This window comes from Stegostoma tigrinum, chromosome 15 (assembly GCF_030684315.1).
Source record: "Stegostoma tigrinum isolate sSteTig4 chromosome 15, sSteTig4.hap1, whole genome shotgun sequence".
Lineage (NCBI taxonomy): Eukaryota > Metazoa > Chordata > Chondrichthyes > Orectolobiformes > Stegostomatidae > Stegostoma > Stegostoma tigrinum.
Window position 1 is genome coordinate 3,990,516 of NC_081368.1, and position 26,712 is coordinate 4,017,227.

The window sequence follows — 26,712 nt, forward strand, 5'->3', positions numbered from 1 at the left end:
CCGTTTGATTTTTGAGGGATACTCTTTGGCTTTCAGGGGCCTCTTTCTTTATTCTCACTAACACCTTCAACAGATGGTGCCACTTCCCCTTTGATATTTGTGTTGACATAGTGGGCTATTTGGACACACACAGAAACAGAATTGGAAGAATTCATCAATATCATCAACAATATCATCATTCCAGCAAATTTAAAGTCACTACACAGTGAATGTATTCATTTCCTAAACAACACTATTTGATTTGGTACAAGGCAACAGGCTTAAATTAACAAAAATAAATGCTTGTTTTTTTTTAGAAAGGTACTGTTATACATATAAATACAACTATCCATCACTCTGGATGCTCAAACAAAATCAAAATCCTGTGAATGCTGTAAATCTGAAACAAACACAGGGAGCGGTGGAGAAACTCTGTTGGTCTGGCAGCATCCGTGGAGAAAAAGAGAGTTAACGTCTCAGGCCCCGGATTATTCTGAAGAGTTATATTTGATCTGAAACTGTTTCTCTCTCATGTGACAGTAGGTGTGAAGGTAGGGTAGAGGCGAGGGTAGATGTGAGGGTAGGGTAGAGGTGAGGATGGGGGCTGAGGTTGGGGCTGGAGGTTACCGGTTTCGGTGCTCTCACATAGGGGACAGGTTAGGGTAGATTTTTTTTGTCAAACAGTGTTCCCTGCACCTATTGATACACCTCTCCAACAGGAGGGTGTCTGCAAAATCCAGCCCTAGATTGGGATTGTATTTATTGGAGTTCATAAGAATAAGAGGAAAACTTATACAAATGTTCAGTATTCTGAGGGGGCTTGACAGGGTAGGTGTGGAGAGTTTGTTTCCCCTTGTGGGAGAGTCTAGGGCCAGAAGGCATCATCCCAGAGTAAGGAATCACACATTTAACAAGGAGATGAGAAGGAATTTTTTCTCTCAGAGGGGACTGAATCTGTGGAATTCCTTACCACAGACTGGGTCACTACATATATAATCCAGGATGAGATAATCAGATTTTTAATCAATAAGGGAATCAAAGGTTGTGGGAAAGTGCTGAAAAGTGGAGCTGAGGACTAGCAGATCAGCCATGATCTCATTGAGCAGCAGAGGAGACTCGTTGGGATGAATGGCATACTTCTGTTCCTGTGGCTTGTGGTCTAGTTGATTCATCTATTTCCTGTGCTAGTGAGCCCACATTCTCACCAGTTTCTGGACAATGAATGCTCCCCTAAATTCCCTCTTGGTGACAATCTACAGATCCCACTATAGACCTGGCCACATACCGGTTTAAGGCAGTTTTGAGTGAGATTCTTGCTGACATCATGATTACATGACACCGACAATGTGCCATACTCACCGTTCGGAACAGGATCCACTCATTATGATGGTAATCAAGCGTGCCGCCAAATTCGTGTGTCAAGTGGGTTTCATCGATATACTTCAATAACTCAGTAACCGAGCTCAGCATAACAACCTGCACGGAAAGCAGAGATAGCCAGCTCTCACTCTCACACACACACACAATCAGGAAGGAACTCTTACCTTCAACACAACATGGAAATTCATCAGCACAAAGAAGACACAATTTCTCTCATGACCTCCGATATCCCGAAAGTGACTCATGGCCAATAATGTAACTTCAGATGCATCGTCACCATGCAATGTGGGTGATACTTTGAAGTTAAAGGGAAGAGAAATTTGGCTCCAATCATATTAATAACACAGCCATATTACAGCTGTGGCTGCATTTAGAAAGCACCTTATTGTCTGTAAAGCACTCCAGGATGTCCTTATGTAAGGATATGAGGTTAAGAAAGGCAAGTTGGTCTTCTGAAGAAACAGAGAGAGAGACAGAAAACAATAGACTGAAGGAAAGACACAGAGAGGTCACAGAGAAAGGACAAGATACAAAGGCAGAGACACATAGTGGGAAATTGAGATAGAGAAAGCGAAAGTGACAGAAAAAAGGATTCAGAGAGAGCACAGAAAAAAGGGTGAGATACAGGGAGGTGCATTGCTGGACTTAGTTTTAGGAAACAAAACCAGGCAAGTTGTAGAAGTAAGAGATAACAAAGTGTGGAGCTGGATGAACACAGCAGGCCAAACAGCAGCTTAGGAGCACAAAAGCTGACGTTTTGGGCCTATATCCTTCATCAGAAAATTTTTGCACTACAGGAAGGACGTGATTGCACTGGAGTGGGTACACAGGAGATTCACCAGGATGTTGCCTGGGATGGAGCAGTTTAGCTATGAGGAGAGATTGGAAAGGCTGGGGTTATTTTAGCAAGAGCAGAGAAGGCTGAGGAGGGGGCCTGATAGAGATGTACAAAGCTATGAAGGGCATTGACAGGGTGACAGACGTCGAGAGGATACTCAGGGGTAGGGGAACTTAATGTCTAAAAGCTTAGAACAGGGACTCAAAAAAAAACTTTTGAAAAGTACATACAGGATAATCTTGAAACACTACAACAAACAAGTGCTGGAAAATGGTGTGAGAAGAGGCAGATATCTGAAGGGCCAAAGGACCTCTTTCCATGCTGTATCTCTCAGAGACAGAGAGAGGACAAGATAGGGAGGTGGAGAAACAGAGTGGGGGTGTGGGGGGGGGGGGGGGGGAAGAGAGTCAGAGAGAGAGAGAGACACAGACACACACACAGAGAGAGGGAGAGAGAGACAGATAGACAGACACACACAGAGACAGAGAGAGACACAGAGAGAGAGAGAGAGAGAGAGAGAGAGACAGAGACAGACAGACAGACAGAGAGAGAGAGCGAGAGAGAGAGAGAGAGAGAGAGGCACACACAGGGAAAGAGAGAGAGGGGGGGAGAGAGAGAGAGAGAGAGAGAGAGAGGGGGAGAGAGAGGGAGAGGGAGAGGGAGAGGGGGAGAAGGGGACAGGGGGAGAGAGAGAGAGAGAGAGAGAGAGGGGGAGGGGGAGGGGGAGGGGGAAGGAGTGGGAGAAGGAGTGGGAGAAGGAGTGGGAGAAGGAGAGGGGGAGGGGTAGAGGGAGAGGGAGGAGAGGGAGAGGGAGGAGAGGGAGAGGGAGAGACAGAGGGAGAGGGGGGAGGGAGAGGGGGAGAGGGGGAGAGAGGGAGACGCAGAGGGAGAACAAGAGGGAGAGACGGAGGGAGGGAGAGACAGCGACAGAGGGGGAGGGGGAGAGGGGGAGGCAGAGCGGGGGGAGAGGGGGAGAGAGGGAGAGAGGGAGAGACAGAGGGAGAGAGACAGAGGGAGAGGGAGAGGCAGAGAGGGGGAGAGGCAGAGAGGGGGAGAGGCAGAGAGGGGGAGAGGCAGAGAGGGGGGGGGAGAGGGAGAGGAGGGGGGGGAGAGGGAGAGGAGGGGGGGGAGAGGGGGGAGAGAGAGAGAGAGAGAGAGAGAGAGAGAGAGAGAGAGAGAGAGAGAGAGAGAGAGAGAGGGAGGGAGGGAGGGAGGGAGGGAGGGAGAGAGAGAGAGAGAGAGAGAGAGAGAGAGAGAGAGAGAGAGAGAGAGAGAGGGAGGGAGGGAGGGAGAGAGAGAGAGAGAGAGAGAGAGGGACAGAGAAGGAGAGGGACAGAGAGGGAGAAGGATAGGGTGAGGGAGAGAGACAGAGAGGGAGAGGGGGAGGGAGAGGGGGAGGGAGAGGGGGAGGGAGAGGGGGAGGGAGAGGGGGAGGGAGGGACAGAGGGGGAGTGAGAGGTGGAGGGACAGAGGCGGAGGGACAGAGGTGGAGGGACAGAGGTGGAGGGACAGAGGTGGAGGGAGAGGGAGAGGCAGGCACAGAGGGAGAGAGGAAAAGAGTGGAAGAGAATCAGTGTGGGAAAGAGAGAAAAGAGAATAATACACTCAGCGAAGGCATGGAAGGAAGGAGGGAGTCACAGAGAGTGACTCACAGAGAGAGAAGAAACATGAGAAAGAGAGAGAAATGGGAAACCAGGAGGTAGAATAGAATAGAATAGAATATCCTTTATTGGTAGAGGGCAGATTACTACTTACTGGGAGTTTCAGGATAAAGTCATCCTGATTGAATCGGAAGCTTATGTCAGAGATAGCACGCTGGAAGAATCCGGTGGGGCGCAGGACCAGCACCAGCTGCAGATTTTCCGGACACGTGGCCTATAGGGAACCAGATGGAAAACATTCATTTCTCACAAATAACTCAGTCCCCGATGATTCCGAGCAAATTCCTGGATGAATGGAAAGGTTAAGTAAGAGCACCAATAGATCCCGCAGCAAGCAAGCTGACCCAGTGAGATTCACACTAACCCATACAGGATGCCAGTACTCCCACCATGACATGGGCCAAACCAACATGCCTTAAGTTCATGGGCAATGCTGACTAGGCCAGTATTTATTGTCCATCTCCAAGTGCCCTTTGAGAAGGCGGTGGTGAGCTGCCTTCTTGAACTGCTGCAGTCCATGTGCCGTAGGAGATCCACAATGCCCTTAAGGAGGGAATTCCAAACCAAAAGAAACAGACAAAACGGGCCCAGAAACCATAACCACTCTCGCCTACAAAGACATTTCTGAATTGACTGCCAGACTACCCGGACCTCTTGGCTTCAGGGTAGCCCACAAACCCACCAACACACTAAAACAGCAGCTAATGAACTTAAAAGACCCTATACAGACAACAAATAAATCGAACGTCATCTACAAAATACCTTACAAGAACTGTGACAAACACTACATTGGACAAAGAGGCAGAAAGCTAGCCACCAGGATACATGAACATCAACTAGCCACAAAAAGACATGACCCACTATCACTCGTATCCTTACATACAGATGAGGAAGGACACCACTTTGGTTGGGACAACACATCCATCCTAGGACAAGCCAAACAGAGACACGCACGAGAATTCCGAGAAGCATGGCATTCCAACCGGAACTCCATCAACAAACACATTGGCTCCAAATCAATCTACCATCCTCTGAGAAAAAGAACAGGAAATGACATCACCAACCCAAGGAAACCTAACCAGATAAATAGAAAGCGGGACATAACACCAGCGCTTCGTCAGAAGCTCACTGATAATGTTACCTAGAATGGTGACGAAATGTCTGAAAAGTAACCTTCTAGCTCAGCGAGCAAACGCACATCCAGGGAATTCCTGGATTTTGATCCAGTGACCCCATTGAAATGGCTGAGCAAGCTGCTTAGTTTACCAAAGAAAGACTCTCCTTCATGGTGTCTATTACAGTGCAGGTCTATGGTCCAGGCGGCCTACAGCAACAGTTGGTAGGGAGTTGCCCTAGAATTATCAACACTTATTCCAGATCCCTGGAAGTCTCATGGCATTATGTTAATTATGGGCAAGAAAACTTCCTGCTGATCACACTGTACCCCATGCTTCCTTCAGTTGATGAATGAGTACTCTTCAATGCTGAACTACACTTGGACAACACAGTGTACTGGGTCTGTGGCAGGTGGTGAGGGAACCAACAAGATGGAAAAACATACTTAACCTCAACCACATCACACTGTCTGCCACTGAAGCTTCTGTCCCCACATTGTGAATTGTGCCAATCACCAGAAACATGGAGGATAAATATCACAGCCAAGGAGAAATTTTGAACAACACGAAGGCTCAGCGCAGTATGACAGCCCTCCCCCTCTCTGTCTCTAACTCACCCTCTCCCTCTCCCTCTGTCTCTGTTGCATATGTTCAGATGAGGCCAACCTTAACAAGGGAGCCTCTGAAATGTTCACATTCTTCCTCAACCGAGGATTCCCCAGCTCCATTGTCAAGGGGGCCCTCAATCGGATCTGATCCATCTCTCGCACTTCTGTCCTTACCCCTTCTATTTCCTTCCGCAATAGCGATAGGGTTCCCCTTGTCCTTACCTACCATCCCACCAGTATCCACATCCTATTGTCTATTGTCCATTGATGGATAGAGCTCTTTAAGATAGTGGAATCAAGGGTTATGGAGATAAAGCAGGAACAGGATACGGATTGTGGATGATCAGCCATGATCATAATGAATGGTGGTGCTGGGTCAAAGGGCCAAATGGCCTACTCCTGCACCTATTGTCTATTGTCAGAAGATCATCAGATGCTATTTCTGCCACCTCCAGCAAGATGCCACCACCAGGCACATATTCCCTTCCCCTCCCTTGTCCGCCTTCCATAGGGACCGTTCCCTCCGGGACACCCTGGTCCACACTTCCTTCATCCCCACCACCTCCCCAGAGCCCTACAGCCCCTTCCCCTGTAACTGGCGAAGGTGCAACACCTGCCCATTTACCTCCTCCCTCCCCAGTATCCAAGGGCCCAAACATACCTTCCAGGTGAAGCAACACTTCACCTGCACTTCCAGGAATCTAGTCTTCCCACATTTGCTGCTCACACTGTGGTCTCCTCTACATTGAGGAAACAAAACATAGACTTGGCGACCGCTTCACAGAACATCTACGTTCTGATCGCAAAAAAGACCCTGAACTCCTTGTTGCCTGCCACTTCAATGCACCACCCTGCTCCCTGGCTAATATCTGTGTCTCCAGCTTGCTACAGTGTTCCAGTGAAGCCCAATGCAAGCTGGAGGAACAACACCTCATTTTCCGCTTGGGGACCCTACTGCCCTCCGGACTCAATATTGAGTTCAATCATTTTAAGGCCTAAACTTCCCATGTCTCTACACCCCCCACCCCACACACCAGGCCTTGTTACTACATAGCCTGCTACTACACTCCCGCTGTTGCTAGTCACTAACAGTCCCCATTAATAACTATTCAGTGTCCCAGCCTGATCCTTTGTCTGTCCAACTGTCTTTCTCTCTCTTTGGGCCCTATCCTGTTGTTTACTCCTTACTTTCTGCATATAAAGTGACTTTTTCCCAGTCACCACCAGTTCTGAGGAAGGATCACCAGACTTGAAACATTAGCTGTTGTCTCCTCCACAGATGCTGCCAGACCTGCTGAGCTTTTCCAAAAACTTTGTTTGAGAGAGAATATAGTGGCCAGCCCTCGTTGTTGAGAATGTTGAAGCCTCTAACATCACCCTTGCAAAGATCACATCTATTTATGTTTCTCCATTTTAGATTGCAGTCCAAATGGGAACCAAACTGTTTTAAACCAAGAGCGCTGGAAGAAGTTGCTGCACGTTTTAAAAAATGAGGACTCATTGTGCCTTGTCCAGGCAATGGGGGAAAATGAATGAGATGCCACACCATTGTGGGTGAGTGTATAGAACAAGGTTTGCCCAGAGACAAACTGTTGACTTGTTTTACTATCAGCACTAGTTGCACAGGCTAGGCATCATTAGCATGATAATAACTTCCTGATTGGAGAGTAAATAAGAGTGTGGACAGTACAGAGGAAGAAGGTCTCCAGACTGAAAGAGACAGGATCTCTCATTTTTTCTCATTGTGTGGAGGTGGTGGTGATTGGACTGGGGTGGACAAGGTCAAAAAAATCACACAACACCAGGTTATAGTCCAACAGGAATATTTGAAGACATAAGCTTGCAGAGTCTGATTTCTTCTTCCATACCTTGTTGGGTTATAACCTGGTGCTGTATGATTTTTGACCTGTTTCTCATTGCAGTGAAATAATAACGGGCTGAAAAATAACTCCTAACATTTGCTATAAGTTGTTGTGTCTCATCAGTGATTGAAAGTCCATCAGCCATGATTTAAATGGCGGAGTGGACTTGATGGGCCGAATGGCCTTAATTCCACTCCTATGTCTTATGGTCTTACGGTCTTATGGAAAGTCTGAACATTCAATGTGTCAACTGTTTGTGTCTTCGGCAAAGAGCTGGAAAGATCTGGAAATAAGGAGACAGACTTGAAAGAAGCAGAGCGGACCCCTCATTGAATCCTCTGCACTGGTGCTATTGAACTTGTTTCCCCAATATTGTTCCCTCCTCCCCGAACATGCAAATTATGTGTGTGTGCGCACATGTGTGTTTGTGTTTGTGTTAAGGGGTTCAGTCAGGGGACACAGCTCAAGCTAGCAGATTTTGTTTTCCTGTGGTTAGAACTGAATTATTTACAATAAATGGAGATTTCTGGATATGTACAAAAACCCAATCAGTATTTTCTGTTAACCTGAGTCCTCCAACAGATAAATTGGGGAATTTAAGTGATTTGATGAATTTTTAATGAAATCTTTGTAATGAACCCAGGAGTAGTGGGGCTTGAGTATCATAGATAATAAAATGTGAGGCTGGATGAACACAGCAGGCCTAGCAGCATCTCAGGAGCACAAAAGCTGACGTTTCAGGCCTAGACTCTTCATCAGAGAGGGGGATGGGGTGAGGGTTCTGGAATAAATAGGGAGAGAGGGGCAGGCGGACCGAAGATGGAGAGAAAAGAAGATAGGTGGAGAGGAGAGTATAGGTGGGGAGGTAGGGAGGGGATAGGTCAGTCCAGGGAAGACGGGCAGGTCAAGGAGGCGAGATGAGGTTAGTAGGTAGGAGATGGAGGTGCGGCTTGGGGTGGGAGGAAGGGATGGGTGAGAGGAAGAACAGGTTAGGGAGGCAGAGACAGGTTGGACTGGTTTTGGGATGCAGTGGGTGGAGGGGAAGAGCTGGGGTGGTTGTGTGGTGCAGTGGGGGGAGGGGACGAACTGGGCTGGTTTTGGGATGCGGTGGGGGAAGGGGAGATTTTGAAGCTGGTGAAGTCCACATTGATACCATTAGGCTGCAGGGTTCCCAAGTGGAATATGAGTTGCTGTTCCTGCAACCTTCGGGTGACATCATTGTGGCACTGCAGGAGGCCCATGATGGACATGTCATCTAAAGAATGGAAGGGGGAGTGGAAATGGTTTGCGACTGGGAGGTGCAGTTGCTTATTGCGAACCGAGCAGAGGTGTTCTGCAAAGTGGCCCCCAAGCCTCCGCTTGGTTTGCCCAATGTAGAGGATGCCACACTGGATACAATGGATGCAGTATCCCACATCTTGGGGCCTCCTCCCTCACCCCTATCCCAGGCCCCAAGATGACTTTCCATATTAAGCAGAGGTTCACCTGCACATCTGCCAATGTGGTATACTGCATCCATTGTACCCGGTGTGGCTTCCTCTACATTGGGGAAACCAAGCGGAGGCTTGGGGACAGCTTTGCAGAACACCTCTGCTCGGTTCGCAATAAGCAACTGCACCTCCCAGTCGCAAACCATTTCCACTTCCACTCCCATTCTTTAGATGACATGTCCATCATGGGTCTCCTGCAGTGCCACAATGATGCCACCCGAAGGTTGCAGGAACAGCAACTCATATTCCGCTTGGAAACCCTGCAGCCCAATGGCATCAATGTGGACTTCACCAGCTTCAAAATCTCCCCTTCCCCCACCGCATCCCAAAACCAGCCCAGTTCATCCCCTCCCCCCACTGCACCACACAACCAGCCCAGCTCTTCCCCTCCACCCACTGCATCCCAAAAGCAGTCCAACCTGTCTCTGCCTCCCTAACCTGTTCTTCCTTTCACCCATCCCTTCCTCCCACCCCAAGCCACACCTCCATCTCCTACCTACTAACCTCATCCCACCTCCTTGACCTGTCCGTCTTCCCTGGACTGACCTATCCCCTCCCTACCTATACTCTCCTCTCCACCGATCTTCTTTTCTTTCCATCTTCGGTCCGCCTCCCCGTCTCTCCCTATTTATTCCAGTTCCCTCTCCCCATCCCCCTCTCTGATGAAGAGTCTAGGCCCGAAACGTCAGCTTTTGTGCTCCTGAGATGCTGCTGGGCCTGCTGTGTTCATCCAGCCTCACATTTTATTATCTTGTATTCTCCAGCATCTGCAGTTCCCATTATCACGGCTTGAGTATCATACTGTTTTACCAAGTGGGTCATGACACTAACCATAACTTCAGACACAACACACATGTCAAAGTGCTTACTCTGAGTGAACTGTGACACACATGATTCCAGTATGTATAAACACACCAGTAGATTCAATAGCAAAGAAATTACCATTGACAATGTTGTCTCCTACCACCTGAACACCACATATCAAATGTTATTGTGACATTTAAAAAACCAAAGCATCAATTGATTTATTTCAGATGAGCTAATGGAACAATTTAAATAGCAGAGAGAGGAATTTCGTACCAATTGTCTTACACACATTTCATCAGCAGTTACTTGGAATTTCATGCTTAAAGATGATTCCCTTAGAAATATCGGGTAAGTAGAATATATAACTGATTGAGTGGGAACTTTTTGGTGTAAATTACTGACAGAATATACACATCAATATAAATTACTTCCGAGAATTTACACCAGCTCTGAGCCACACCATAGACTCATGAAGAGATCACTGTCAAAAACACTGTATATTAAACAAATTGTCTCCGACCTGCTAGCGCTTAAATTCTCCAAGGGCATGTGCCCTATTCTATTCCAGTTTTGGGTGTGGGTGTCACTTTACTGAATGCTTTATTGGCTGTCCTCTGTACTCCTTGGAAGGTAATAGTGGGGGATAACACGGTGTGAAAATTTCTGAAGAAGGGACATAACCCGAAACATCAAACATTCCTGCTCCTCTGATGCTGTTTGGCTGACTGTGCTCATCCAGCTTCACACTGTGTTATCTTATAAAGTATTTTTCAAATAAGTTTGTGTCGCTATTGTTAAGTCTATCTGGAAAAGATTCTCCAGCATTGGCAGCTCCTACTATCCAGGTAATAGTAGGGACTTGTGTTGTAGCAGGTTTGACATGATTTACTGCTAATGGGGTCCCTTCTGAAGGCTGCCTTGTTTCTGAGGCTCTGGAGTCTCAGCTAACCCCAGACTGAGTAAGGATAACAGATTTCCTTCCAGGAATAATTTTGGGAGCCTGCTGGCTTTTTGTGACAATTCAAAAGCTTTTTGGTTAGGGAGTTAAAATCACAAGACGGTAATGATTGAACGATACGGGGCACCATTCAAACACAGAGCTCTGGTCAAACTATATGTGGCTCCATTTAAACCCAGCAACATGGAGCTGATGTCCTACTAGTATTATTGCTAGACCGTTAATCCAGAGACGTGGGTAATGTTCTGGGGTCACAGGTTTGAATCCCACCATGGCAGACAGTGGAACTTAAATTCACTAAAATTCTGGGATTTTGACGGTGATCATGAATTCATTGTTGAAAGAACCCTTTTGGTCCGCAAATGCCCTTTAGGGAAGGAAACTGCCATCTTTACCTGATCTGGCCTACATGTAACTCCAGACCCACAGCAATGTGGTTGAGTTTTAATTACCCTCTGGGCAACTAGGGATAGGCAATAAATGCTGCCTGGCCAGCAACATCCACACCCTGTTAATGAATAAAATGTCATGTCATTTATAAAAAATGTGATATTATGAGATTTCAATCGATACTTTTAAAAACTGGATACAAACCACTCATTAAAATGAATACTGCTAATCATGTCACCTTTGGCAGGTGATACATACAACTGACACCTCAAACAAATATCCAATTCAGTGCAGACATTTACACCTGTCTTTGTTTAAGGATGGTCTAACACAATCACAGAATCTCCAAACTGGCTGCTTCATTGCTGGAGAAGCTTGGCAGGTCTAGCAGCATCTGTGAAGGATAAAACTGAGTTAATGTTTCAGGTCCGGTGACCCTTCCTCAGAACCGGACGAAAATGTTAATTCTGTTTCTTTCCTTCACAGATGTTGCCACACTTCCGGAGCTTTTCCAGCAACTTTGTTTTTGTTCCTGATTTACAGCGTCCTCAACAAAAACAGAAGTTGCTGGAAAAGCTCAGCAGGTCTGGCAGCATCTGTGCAGAGAAATCAGAGTTAACGTTTCGGGTCGAGTGGCCCTTCCTCAGAGCAGCCCGAAATGTTAACTGCATGGATTTCTCTCCACAGATGCTGCCAGACCTGCTGAGCTTTTCCAGCAACTTCTGCTTTTGTTTCTAATTTACAGCATCCGCAGTTCTTATGGTTTCTGCTTCATTGCTGCACGTTTGACAACAGGGAAGGTCATAAACTCAACTTGTGGCAGCTGAAAGTGAACAGACATTATGAACCCTTCACTGTAGGAAGACGGTTTTCTCATTCAAGCAGACCAGGTAAATTTTTCTCTCCACAGATGCTGCCAGACCTGCTGAACTTTTCTAGCAAACTTCTGTTTTTGTCTTTGATTTACAGCATCCACAGTTCTTTCATTTTTTATTTAAATCTCAAAGCTGTTTGATCACAATGCAGTTTATGGACTCAACAATAACGACACAAACTTATTTGAAAAATACTTTATTAGACCATGATGCATAGAGTCGAAGTAGGTAATAAATCCCATCGAGTCTGCACAGCTAACGAGATCACGGCTGATCTGATGGTCCCCCACTGCACTTTCCTTTCTCTTCCCCACAATCTTCAGCTCCCTAAACAAACCATAAGAACTGCGGATGCTGTAAATTAGAAACAAAAACAGAAGTTGTGAGAAAAACTCAGCAGGTCTGGCAGCATCTGTGGAGAGAAATCTGTGCATTACTATTTCAGGCCGCTCTGAAGAAGGGCCACTCAACCTGAAACGCTAACATAGAACATAGAACATTGCAGCACAGTACAGGCCCTTCGGCCCTCGATGTTGTGCTGACCTGTCATACCGATCTCAAGCCCATCTAACCTACACTATTCCATGTACGTCCATATGCTTGGCCAATGACGACTTAAATGTACCTAAAGTTGGCGAATCTACACCGTTGCAGGCAAAGCGTTCCATTCCCTTACTACTCTCTGAGTAAAAAAACCACGTCTGACATCTGTCCTATATCTTTCACCCCTCAATTTAAAGCTATGCCCCCTCGTGCTCGCCATCACCATCCTAGGAAAAAGGCTCTCCCTATCCACCCTATCTAACCCTCTGATTATTTTATATGTTTCAATTAAGTCACCTCTCAACCTTCTTCTCTCTAATGAAAACAGCCTCAAGTCCCTCAGCCTTTCCTCGTAAGACCTTCCCTCCATACCAGGCAACATCCTAGTAAATCTCCTCTGTACCCTTTCCAAAGCTTCCACATCCTTCTTATAATGCGGTGACCAGAACTGTACGCAATACTCCAAGTGCGGCCGCACCAGAGTTTCGTACAGCTTCACCATAACCTCTTGGCTCTGGAACTCGATCCCTCTATTAATAAAAGCTAAAACACTGTATGCCTTCTTAACAGCTCTGTCAACCTGGGTGGCAACTTTCAAGGATCTGTGTACATGGACACCGAGATCTCTCTCCTCATCTACACTACCAAGAATCTTACCATTAGCCCAGTACTTTGCATTCCGGTTACTCCTACCAAAGTACATCACCTCACACTTGTCTGCATTAAACTCCATTTGCCACCTCTCAGCCCAGCTCTGCAGCTTATCTATGTCTCTCTGCAACCTACAGCATCCTTCGTCACTATCCAAAACTCCACCGACCTTACTGTCGTCTGCAAATTTACTAACCCATCCTTCTGGGCGCCCTATTATAGGAAAGATGTGGATGCTTTGGAGAGGGTTCAGAGGAAGTTCACCAGGATGCTGCCTGGACTGGAGGGCTTATCTTATGAAGAGAGGTTGACTGAGCTTGTCTCTTTTCATTGGAGAAAAGGAGGAGGAGAGGGGACCTAATTGAGGTATACAAGATAATGAGAGGCATAGGTAGAGTTGATAGCCAGAGACTATTTCCCAGGGCAGAAATGGCTAGCACGAGGGGTCATAGTTTTAAGCTGGTTGGTGGAAAGTATAGAGGGGATGTCAGAGGCAGGTTCTTTACGCAGAGAGTTGTGAGAGCATGGAATGCGTTGCCAGCAGCAGTTGTGGAAGCAAGGTCATTGGGGTCATTTAAGAGACTGCTGGACATGTATATGGTCACAGAAATTTGAGGGTGCATACATGAGGATCAATGGTCGGCACAACATTGTGGGCTGAAGGGCCTGTTCTGTGCTGTACTGTTCTATGTTCTATGTTCTATGTTCTATGTTCTACGCCCTCATCCAGGTCATTTATGAAAATAACAAACAGCAGTGGACCCAACACCGGCCCTTGCGGTACACCACTAGTAACTGGTCTCCAGGATGAACATTTCCCATCAACTACCACCCTCTGTCTTCTTTCACCAAGCCAATTTCCGATCCAAACTGCTTATCTCCCACAATTCCATTCCTCTGCATTTTGTACAATAGTCTATTGTGGGGAACCTTATCGAACGCCTTGCTGAAATCCATATACACCACATCAACCGGTTTAATCTCATCTACCTGTTTGGTCACCTTCTCAAAGAACTCAATAAGGTTTGTGAGGCACGACCTTCCCTTTACAAAACCGTGCTGACTAGCCCTAATCAATTTATTCTTTTCTAAATGATTATAAATCCTGTCCCTTATAACCTTTTCCAACACTTTACCAACAACTGAGGTAAGGCTCACTGGCCTATAATTACCAGGGTTGTCTCTACTCCCCTTCTTGAACAAGGGAACCACATTTGCTATCCTCCAGTCATCTGGCACTATTCCTGTAGACAATGACGAGCTAAAGATCAATGCCAAAGGCTCAGCAATCTTCTCCCTGGTTCCCAGACGATCTGAGGATAAATCCCATCCGGCCCAGGGGACTTATCTATCTTCACCCTCTGAAGGATTTCTAATACCTCTTCCTTGTGAACTTCAATCCCTCCTAGTCTATTAGCCTGTATCTCAGTATTCTCTTCGACAACATTGTCGTTTTCTAGAGTGAATACTCTTGAAAAATATTCATTTAGCGCTTCCCCTATCTCATCTGACTCCACACACAACTTACCACTACTGTCCTTGATTGGCCCTAATCTTACTTTCGTCATTCTTTTATTCCTTAAATACCTATAGAAAGCCTTAGGGTTTACCCTGATCCTATCTGCCAACAACTTCTCATGTCTCCTCCTGGCTCTTCTGAGCTCTCTCTTTAGGTCTTTCCTGGCTACTTCTTAGCCCTCAAGTGCCCTAACTGAGCCTTCACATCTCATCCTAACATAAGCCTTCTTCTTCCTCTTGACCAGAGATTTCACCTCCTTAGTAAACCACGGCTCCCGCGCTCTACAGCTTCCTCCCTGCCTGACAGGTACGTACTTATCTAGGACACACAGGAGCTTTTCCTTGAATAAGCTCCACATTTCTAATGTGCCCATCCCCTGCAGTTTCCTTCCCCATCCTATGCTCCCTAAATCTTGCCTAATCTCATCATAATTGCCTTTCCCCCAGCTATAACTCTTGCCCACTGGTATACACCTATCCCTTTCCATCACTAAAGTAAACATAACAGAATTGTGATCACTATCACCAAAGTGCTCACCTACTTCCAAATCTAACACCTGGCCAGGCTCATTACCCAGTACCAAATCTAATGTGGCTTCGCCCCTTGTTGGCCTATCTACATACTGTGTCAGGAAGCCCTCCTGCACACACTGGACAAAAACTGACCCATCTATAGTACTCGAACTATAGTGTTCTCAGTCAATATTTGGAAAGTTGAAGTCCCCCATGACAACTACCCTATCGAGAATCATCTTTGCTATCCTTTCCTCTACATCTCTGGAACTATTCGGAGGCCTAGAGAAAACTCCCAACAGGGTGATCTCTCCTTTCCTGTTTCTAACCTCAGCCCATACTACCTCAGTTGACGAGTCCCCAAACATCCATTCTGCAACTGTAATACTGTCCTTGACCAACAATGCCACACCTGCCCCCCTTTTACCATCTTCTCTGTTCTTACTGAAACATCTAAATCCCGGAGTCTGCAACAACCATTCCTGTCGCTGCTCTATCCATGTCTCCGAAATGGCCACAACATCGAAGTCCCAGGTACTAATCCATGCTGCAAGTTCACCCACCTTATTCCGGACACTCCTGGCATTGAAGTAGACACACTTCAAACCAACTTCTTGCTTGCCGGTGCCATCTTGCTTCCCTGAAACTTTATTTTGGACCACCCTACTCTCAACCTTTTCTATAGTCGAACTACAATTTTGGTGCCCATCCCCCTGCTGAATTAGTTTAAACCCACCCGAATAGCCTTAGCACATTTCCCCCCCAGGATATCGGTACCCCTCTGGTTCAGGTGAAGACCATCTTGCTTGTTGAGGTCCCACCTACCCCAGAAAGAGCCCCAATTATCCAAGAATCCAAAACCCTCCCTCCTGCACCATCCCTGTAGCCACGTGTTAACTCTGATTTCTCTGCACAGATGCTGCCAGACCTGCTGAGCTTTTCCAGCAACTTCTGTTTTTTAACCTTCAATTCCCTTCCGGATAGAAAACCTATCTATCTCAGCCTTGAGCATATTTAACGGCCCAGCCTCAATGGCACTCTGACAAAGAATCCTACAGATTCACAACGGTCCCAGAAAATAGGTTTCTCCTAACCTCGGTCCTAAATGGCTGACCCCTTCATCCAAGACTATAAAACCATAAGGAACTGGAACAGAAGTAAGCCATTTGGTTCCTCAATCCTGCTCCTTTATTCAATAGGATCGTGGTCGATCCAACACTCCTCACATCCACCTTCCTGCATTTTCCCCATTATCCTTGATTCCCGAATGATCAAGAATCTACCTCAAACTTAAATATACACAAGGACTCCAGACCCGCAGGTCTCCTTGGTAAGGAGTTCCAAAGATTCTCAAACCTCTGAGAGAAGAAATCTTTCTTCATTTCAGGACCAAATTGGTAATCCTTAATTCTGAGTGTACACTAAGGTAGATGACATCCATAATATTCAGAAATGGAAATAGGAGCAGGCCATTCAACCCCTCAAGCCTGCTCTACCATTTAACTGTACCACAGCTGATCAAACATTCCTCACGTTCACTTTCCCGCCTTTTCCCTGTTATCTTTGATTCTTCTTCTGATTAAGAATCCACCTATACACAAGGTCTTAAATATATTCAAGGACTCTACCCCCACAGCTCTCTGTGGAAAGGTGTTGCTGAGACTCTCAATCCTCTGAGAGAAAAAAAATTCCCCCTCATCTCAGTCTGAAACCGATGCCCCTTAATTCTGACTGTGCCCTCTGGTCCTTGACTCTCCTATGAATGGAAACATCTTCTCACATTTACCCTGTCAAGCCCATTAAGAATCCCATATGTTTCAATGATGACCTCTCATTCTTCTAAACTTCAGTGGTTAGCATCCCATTGTGTTTAGCCTTTGCTCATTCGACAAATCCTTCATACTGGGAATTATCCTGTTGAATCTTCTCTGAACTGCCTCCACCAAAATATCTGTCCTCAAGTAAGGGGACTAAAACTGCTCTCAGTACTTCAAAATGTGGTCTCACCAAAAGCTTGGAATTGCGAGAGAATAAATAACCTTTATTATTAATCTCATCAAAAAGTCACCACTGAATGATTTAAAATTGATACAAAAATCAATGGGATAAGAAATGGCATTCCTCTTTTGATCCAGAACAACTTCAGAGAGTAGCTAAGCTTTGATGTATGATGTCACATAGAGGCTAGACTGGGTTTTCAATCATTTCTTCTGTTAATTACTTCAAATCTGCACCCTCTAGTTCATGTTCCTCCACCAATAGGTGCAGTTCCCATTTCAATTATAGAGATCCCTCTCAGGAAAATTGATGAATTTAAGACACAGAGTCAGGTGAGTGTATGTTGGTGGTGGCACAGGGGGAGTTTGGGTAAAGAATGACCAAGGAACTTTGGAACCATTCTTGTAAACTATTCCACACTTTCTCCCATGTGTTGCCTCTTCCAGAAAGAGTGATACCCAGAACTGTACATGATACTCCTGAGATTTAATAAGTTCAGCATCACCTCCCTGCTTTTGTGCTCCATGGTCCTATTAATGAATACTGGATTTTTATTAACACTTCTCTCTACCTGGCATGTTATTTTGAATGATATATTTAAATGATACATCCAGTTCTCTCCATACCTGCCCACTCTCTAGAATGTAACTCTTTATTTTGTACTGTCTCTCAATGTTCTTTCTTTCAAATGGACTACCTCACACATCCCAGTGTTGAACCTCTGCCAGCTCTGTCTACTGCAGCACCTCAACAATGCCTTTTTGAAACTCTACAAAGTTCTTCTCATCACACATCTGGGGAGGCAATGGCCTAGTGGTATTATTGCTGAACTGTTAAAGCAGAGACCTAGATATCATTCTGGGGACCCGGGTTTGAATCCCACCATGCCAGATGGTGGAATATGAATTCAATAAATATCTGGAATTAACAATCTAATGATGACCGTGAATCCATTGTCAATTGTTGGGGGGAAAGCCCTATCTGGTTCATCAATCCTCCTGAGGGAAGGAAACTGCCATCCTTACCTGGTCTGGCCTACATGTGACTCCAGGTCCTCAGCAATGTGGTTGACTCTGAACTGCCCTCTGTGTAATTAGGGCTGGGCAATAAATGCTGCCTGGCCAGTGATGCCCTCATCCCCTGAACAAATAAAAAAAATCTGCAGATTTTGTAACAGTGCCCTGCACACCATGATCCAGATCATTCACTTACATCAGAAAAAGCAAGGGTCCCAATCTGTGGGGAAGTCCAAAACAAATCTTCCTCTGGCCTAAAACATACCTATTACCCCATTACTGTCTGGCTCCTATTCTTCAGCCATTTCGTATCCATGATGTTTCCATGAACTTTAACTTTTCTCTCAGGTTTATTGTATTGAGCATCATTTCAAAGTCCACGTACACCACATCAACTGCATTACCCTCACCCACCTTTCCTGCTACCTATAGCTCAGGGTTAAACTAAAAACACAAAATGGCACAGATGCTGGCAATCTGAAAAACTGAGAACACTAATTCTAGCAAAGACCGGAATCAGTTGTTTCTCACAGCTGAACAGTTGCAACATTATTGTTATATCAACTAAATTATTTCTGCTGGGAGGGGTACGAAGGGTCAGTCACTAATCAAATTTTACTCATCAATGTCAAGATGAAAGAGAAAGAGAGAGAGAGAGCGCTACCTAGGCAACATTCTCAGTGTGAGCCTGCAGGAAAATATAGCGGATAACCAAGGTGTTGAATAACTCATATGGCTGATTTGTGATGCAGAGTGATACTAACAGTATGGGTTCAATTCTTAAACCAGCTGAGTTCACCATAAAGGACTCTCCTTCTCAACCTCTCCCCTTACCTGAGGCATGGAGATCCTCAGGTTAAACCACTAGTAGTTGTCAGCCCTCCACCCCCATCTCTGACGACGAAGCAATCCTATGGTCTTGGAGGATTTTGTCAATGTTACCTTTATAAGACCTATTACTTGTCTTATTTTTGGACTTTGAATTGCTTTACAAAGGCGAGACATGTGGATGTGGGTGAAATTGTGAAGGTATAATGTCATGTTGAATAATGCATTTCACTTATGCTTAAAAATCTCAGGAGAACAGTGTCACATACATAATGGCAATGGCATTACATATTATTCGCACAGTATAATATGAGTGAAATTTTAATTTCTTGCAGCACTGTACATCATCAAGTAGCTCAAACATGTGAACAAAGCATATCATAGAATCCCCACGGTCTGGAAACAGGCCCTTTAGCACAACAAGTCCACTCTGCCCCTCAGAGCATCCCATCCAGGCCCATCCCTCATAACCCATCTAACCTACAAATCTCTGAACACTGTATGACTTAGCAGGGCCAATCCACCCAGCCTGCAGGAGGAAACTGGAGCACCCAAAGGTAACCCACACAGACATGGGGAAAATGTGCAAACTCCACACAAACAGTCGCCTGAGGGTGGAATTGCACCTGGGTCCCTTGCCTTTCAAGGCAGCTGTGCTAACCACTGGGGCACTGTGCCACTCCATGATGGGATATGATGCCTACCACAAAAGAAGCATGCTAAATGTGAAAAGCTGAGCCAGAAGATGAAGGGAAGTGATAAGACTGAGAGAAAATGAGAGATCAGAATGGCAATTAAGAAACAATTCATTCAAAAATCTTCTATCATTGTGTAAGTAGTGAATGGGTTGTAAAAGGCACCATCAGTCCTATTAGTGACAAAAAGACTTATTTATGTTGAGCAGCAGAGTCAGAGATTAAACATCTTAGTGAATTCATTCTATCAGTGTTTACTAAACAAGGAAGATACTGATGAAATATTATTAGAAGCAGACATGTTTGTGGTAATGGATGGTTTTAAGTAGGATATTTTCTCTATTATTTCTTTATGAAATGTGAACACCGCTGGCTTGGCCAGAAATTATGACCCATCCCCAACTACTCCTGGGAAAATGTTGGTGAGCTGCCTGCTGCAGCCACTGCAGTCCATTCCACCCCTTATAGCTGGCTGCCATTCAATAAGATTATGGTTGATCTGTATCCAACTCTATTTGCCTTCCCTGACCCCTATCCCTGGCCTCCTGAAGACCTTCAGTGAAATTCCACTGAGGATCTCACTTTGCGATGAAATGTTTTGTAATCTTCCAGACCTAACACAGAGTTTGACTATTTCGGATCAGTTAGGGAAAGGCAATGGCCCAGTGGTATTATTGCTGGACTGATACTCAAGAGACCCAGATAATGTGACTTGGGTTCGAATCCCCCTCCAAAGCAGATGGTGGAATTTGAATTTAATAAATATCTGGGATTAGGAATCTAATGATGACCATGAATCTGTTCTCAATTGTCAGGAAAAACCCATCTGGGTCACTGATGCCCTTTAGGGAAGGAAGCTGCCATCCTTACCTGGTCTGGCCTACATGTGGCTCCAGACCCACAGCAATGTGGCTGACTCTTGACTGCCCTCTGGGCAATCAGGAACAGGCAATAAATGCTGCCTGGTCAGCAATACCCTCACCCGGTGAATGAATAAAGAATAAAATAAAGTCCTGCCTCTATACACTTTGACTCGCTTTCAGACGGCAGCTGTTGGCAATAATTCTGCTACATTCCTTTACACCTCCCACAACACCCTGCAGAAGATGACAATCCAAAGCAAAACCAGAAAATGCTAGGAATATTCAGGTCAGAAACATCATTTGTCTGAAACATTCACTTTCTCTCTTCACCAAAACTTCATGAATATTCAGCAGCCCCCACATAGAGAGAACCAGTCCATATTTTAAACAGATGACCTTTCAGACCAGATAAGTATTCCCAGAACTTTACATTCTTACTCCATCTTCCAGCCTTTATTCCATAGCCATTGATATCCCATTCCAACAAAAATCTACTGATCGCAATCCTGAAATCTCACCCCCCCCCACCCCAAATCCCTTCTTTTTTGCAGGAGGGAGTTCCTGACTGACTCTAATATTTATGTAAGAGAATGTTTCTTCGTGTCACTCCTGAACAAACTCATTCTACACGTTTAAGATTACATGTCTTCGGTGTTGTCCCCCTTGAAGGCAACTGTTTCTCTTAATCTGTCCGTCAAACCCTTATAAATGTTAACCCACCCCCACCAACCCCCAGTCAGATCCTCTCTCCACCCTCTAAACTCGTGGGATTACAAACTGTGCTAACATAATCCACGCTTAATAATTCAGCCCATTGCCATTCTGGGGAAATTGGCCTGCACATTCTCCAAAAATATGGTTTTTGCCTGAGGTGCAGGGTTCCAAAGAAGAGCAATTCATGCTCCTCTCTATACTCCAAATCCCTTGAAACAAGAACCAAAATGTTCCAGTAGTTTCCATGGTTACTCTCACAACCAATCACTCTTACCTGCAACAACCCACTCAATACCATATGAACTTAATAATGTGAAGGAATTGTCGTCTACACTGCATTTATAAAAGATTTCAGGGCATCCTGAAGTCATGTAGAGTATACAGAAATATAGGAAATAAGTGCAGGAGTAGGCCACTCGGCCCTTCAAACCTGCTCTACAATTCATTATGAGCATGGTTGATCATTCAACTCAATAGCCTATTCCCATATTTTCCGCCCATATCATAGAATGCCTACATTGGGGAAACAGGCCCTTCAGCCCAACAAAAGCATCCCACCCAGACCTGCACCCCCATAACCCACCTCATCTTCACATCCCTGAACACGACAGGCAATTTAGCATGGCCAATCCACCCTAACTTGCACATCGTTAGACTGTGAGAGGAAACTGGAGCATCGAGAGGAAACCCACGCAGACACAGCGAGAACGTGCAAACTCCATATCCTTCCATCCCATTAGAACCGAGCGCTATATCAACTCCTTCTCAAAATCGTATGATGCTACAAATTGTACAGTTGATGGGCAAACGCTGACAAGCCCATAAGCCAATTTATGGACAGCAAGATCCCACAAACACCAGACTGTTAATGGGCTCACTGATTAAAGATTTTGATTAAGAGATCAGTATTGGTGAGGACAGGAGGGAGAGGGTGGTCCCCTGCTCTTCTTCAAACTCTGCCACGGGTTCCAGAATGACCACCTGAGACAGCAGACAAAGCCTCACTTCCATTGGTCCATCTGACAGTCCAGCAGTCCCTCAGTTAGCACACCGGACCTTACTCTCAGGATTTCAGAGTGGGAACCAAACCCACAACCTTCTGATCCAGAACTCTCCTGGCACGTTTGGAGGAGGCAGAGATGGGAATTAAACCCATCACAATTTTGCATGCAATTTAGCCAGAGAGATAAACAAAGGACGTAAAAACAAAACAAAAAGCCTCCTGCATTTGTCCTGTCCAGAGGAGGAGCAGGTAACTATGCAGGAATATGACCAATTTAGCGACTGTTAAAACCTTGGGCCATTGCAGTGTTTCCAAGCATGAGTTAAAGGTTCAAAATTCAATGTTACAGCACAGTGAGTTAATCTGCCAGCACCTCAAACACACACTCACACACAGGAAACAAAACAAAACGGACACCTCTCCAGAACCCATGTAGAAGAGGTGCCTTCTTAATAATTCCAGTTCAGCTCAGCTGTCGTCCTGCTCAGGGACATGAATGAGCAGTCAATGCGGTTCCAGCAGCTGTTACTTTCTGCTACACCAGCGCTCAGTCTGTGTGTGCGTGTGTGCAGGACTCAGTGCCGCAGTCCCTCTCCTTGTGAAACTGGGACTGTGCGCGGGGAACAGGGTTAGCTGCACAAGGCCCTTACCGCATTTTTCTTAGACTTCGCGTTGCTTATTTGAAGATCTGCTCCTGACATCTCTATTTACCGTCCTGTCGAGCGTGAGATCCTAGCCCTGCCTGGGGGTTGGTACTCCAGGCTCACCTGCCGCCCAGCTCCGATGTCTGACTGAGAATGACAAAATCCTGCCTGCATTTATTTCAGTCCCACCGGCTCCCGTGGTTAATTTCAATTTATTAACCAACACGTTCTCGCGATCTATTCAATCCGGACAATCCTCACACAGGGAGCCGTTCCCTACAGCACTGATGCCAGTTTTAAAGCAGCAGTGTTCACACAGACACACATATCGTAGTTTGCTTCAAGAGGAATGTCCTACCTGTACTGTGCTATCTCACTCCGACAGTTACTACTCATTTGTAGTAACTTGCAAACAATTGCCTACATTATTCTATAAACACTACAATGCCTCACATTTAACGGCAGAATGAGAACCCAGGCATGAACTTACTAAAAAAAAACTCGCTATTACTTACTATCCTTAACGTTTAAATTGCATTGGCTGATATTTTCTAAATATCTACAACTTCATTCTTTCTAGGGATGTGGGTATCAATGGCAAAGACTGGTATTTCTTGCCCACCTCCAACTGCCCTCAGCTGAATGACTTGTTGGTGCTATTTGAGAGGGTACAGTGCACTGACTTTCTTTCCTTTGTTCATTAATGGGACGAGGATGTCACTGGCCAGGCAGCGTTTATTGCCCAGACGGCAGTTAAGAGTCAACCACATTGCTGTGGGTCTGGAGTCACACGTAGGCCAGACCAGGTAACGATGGCAGTTTCCTCCCCTAAAGGGCATTAGTGAACCAGATGGGTTTTTTCCCCTGACAATTGATTTATGGCCATCATTAAATTGTTAATTCCAGATATTTTATCAAATTCAAATTCCACCATCTGCTGTGGGAGGATTTGAACCCAGATCCTCAGAATGTTATCTGCATCTCCGGATTAACAGCCCAGTGATAATACCACGAGGCTACTGTCTCTCCCTTGACTGCTACAGCTAATTCAAACTGGCAGTTGGCAAGTCATGGTCAAGGTCAACTAGGGATGGCCAAGCAATGTCATGAGTGAATTAAGTAAAAGACAATTGAGAGCGAACCACATTGCTGTGGCTCTGGAGTCACATGTAGGTAAGGGTGGCAGAATTTCTCCCCTCATGGGGCAATGGTAAACCAATTGTTAAGCGTTGGATTGATGTGTAATCAATTTTCTTGTTATTACGAAGACCAACTTTCAATTCTGGATATTATTGATTGAATTTAAAAATCCACTAGCTTTTGTGGTGCGAATAGAACTCATGACCCCTCCAGAAGATAAAGCTGCACATCTCCATTATCAGTCCAGTACCTGCACTGTTCCCCCAGCCAGACAAGGACTAATGATAATGTGACAACAAATGAGAACAATGCCTTTCTCTCAGGTCATGAGGATCATTGTTGTGTGATGGTAGAGCCCCTACCTTTAGGCCTGGGTTTAAGTCCTATTGTGCTCCAAGGTGTTTTATTATCATCTCTGACCAAGTTGATTGGAAAAATATTTCAGATAATCTGCGATCATTTCTATGTTAGAACCTCACACAGTCAGTGTCAGGTACACTATGTTAACCTCCAGGTCTCTATTGAAAAAAAATTATAAAGAATTTGAGCTTAGCAGTTGCTGAAACGTGCATGGAAAGTTTCTTTATTCACATTCCATATTTATATCTCGTGTTTCAAGTTAATAGACCTAGCCTCTTCTATTGAATAAAATGAGCCCAATCAGTGAGTTAACAGATTCATTTAACTGTTAATATAGGATTTGTTAATAGGGTTCACATGTCATTGAAAATGTTCATATCAACAGCACCAGTTTTAGTATCTGTTCCTGTTGGGGTTCCCACAGTTAGCACAACACACCTTGATCTTCAAAGATTCACTCTCTACCACACCAGTCAATTCTTCCGAAACATTCACTTAAATACTTGATAAATCTTCGGAATCTACATTTCTTCCCACACTCAACCTGCCAGTCACAAGGAAATCTGTGCTTTAAACCCTAGAGCCTTCTCTGTCTCTTTTCCTCAGAATAACACTATCTCAGGCCCTGGTCACAGTTACTAAATGGATGCATACAGCAGGGAAACATCATCATAAGGATTCTAAACATTCTCAACATCATGAACAGCAGTGGCATTTGTAACTTTGACATCATCAGTCTGCATACATATGTCCTCTGTACTGATTAGGCTTTGACATTTACACTAGGGACTGGAGGCACATTAGGGATTGTTTTTGATAATAGCAAAATATTAACACACTGTTAGTTTTCCCTGGTAATATTTGACACTGGCAAGATTTATATGTGATGTTAGAATTAAAATTAGCCACTTTAAGCCTTAAATAAGCTCAAAGCCAACACAGTTACAAAAAGAGATAATGGGAACTGCAGATGCTGGAGAATCTGAGATAACAAAGTGTAGAGCTAGATGAACACAGCAGGCCAGGCAGCATCTTAGGAACACAAAAGCTGATGTTTCAGGCTTAGACACTTCATCAGAAAAACGTTTTTCTGATGAAGGATTGAGGCCCGAAACGTCAGCCTTTGTGCTCCTGAGATGCTGCTTTGGCCTGCTGTGTTCATCCAGCTCCACACTTTGTTATCACAGTTACGAAAAGGTCAGTATGGGATTTTTCCAGATTCTTTCACGAGATGTGGGCATCACTGACTAGCTCAGCAATTGTTGCCAGATCCTTAATCCATGAGAATGTGATGGTCAGCCACTTTCTCGGGCCACTGCAGTGTAGTAAAAAGCTACTTCAAAGTGAGTTCAGCATTCTGACCCAGCAACAGCAAAGGAACAGTGATATGTTTCCAAGTCAGGATGGTGAGTGGCCAGGAGGAGAACTTGCTGGGGGTGATATTCCCAAGTATCTGCTGTTCTTGCAAAATGGGCAGCAATCTGAAAGATTCCAAATATATCTGTTGGACTATAACCTGGTGTCGTGTGACTTCTGACATTGTCCTTGTCCTTCTAAATGGGAGAAGTCATGAGTTTTAAAGGTGTTACCTGAGAAGTCTCAATGAGTCATTTCAGTGTGCATTGTAGATGGGGATTCACTGGGATGCTACATGGGATGCAGTAGTTTAGCTATGGGAGTTCTGGTCACTGCATTACAGGAAGGATGTGATTGCATTGGAGTGGTACAGAGGAGATTCACCACAATGTTGCCTGGGATAGAGAGGTTCAGCGATGCAGAGAGCCTGGAAAAGTTCAGGTTGTTTTCAGCAGAGAACGTTGAGGGGACACCTAAAAGAGGTGTATTAGATTTTGAGGTCAGGGTAGATAGGAAACAACTGCTCCCCTTATTTGAAGGATCAATATGATGGGCATCATTTTGAGCTGAAAACAGGAGGTTTAGAGGAGATTTGAAGAAAAACTTTTTCAGCTGGAGGGTGGTGGGTCACTGGAATGTACTGTCGAGGATGGTAGTTGAGAAGGGAAACCTCAAAAGCTTTAAAAAGTACTTGGATGTTATAATATTCAAGGCCTTGGGCCCATGATGGAACGTAGGGCTAGTGTAGGTGGCAGTATATTTTTGGTACAGACTGGATGGCTAAAGAGTTTGTCTGTACTGTATGATTTCCTGCTTCTGTGGTACACACTGCTGCCACTGTGCATGTGTGGTGAACGAAGCGAATATTTAAGATGGTTGATACTGTGTCAATCAAGTGGAGCTGCCT

At 45.2% G+C, this 26,712-nt stretch overlaps 1 protein-coding gene across 3 annotated transcripts in view; it reads right to left on the reverse strand.

Annotated features, from left to right (window-relative positions):
• mcf2a (MCF.2 cell line derived transforming sequence a) overlaps positions 1–26,712 on the reverse strand; it is a 177,637-nt gene that overhangs the window by 80,846 nt on the left and 70,079 nt on the right. For 2 of the 3 annotated variants that reach the window (XM_059651320.1, XM_059651319.1), the window contains exons 5-6: positions 3,953–4,072; positions 1,339–1,455 (exon numbers count right to left, since the gene is read on the reverse strand). In XM_059651320.1, the coding sequence (XP_059507303.1) occupies positions 1,339–1,455; positions 3,953–4,072 (237 nt within the window). Of the gene's footprint in view, positions 1–1,338; positions 1,456–3,952; positions 4,073–22,955; positions 23,278–26,712 lie in introns of those variants that run through there. The other variant, XM_059651321.1, reaches the window with a different exon arrangement.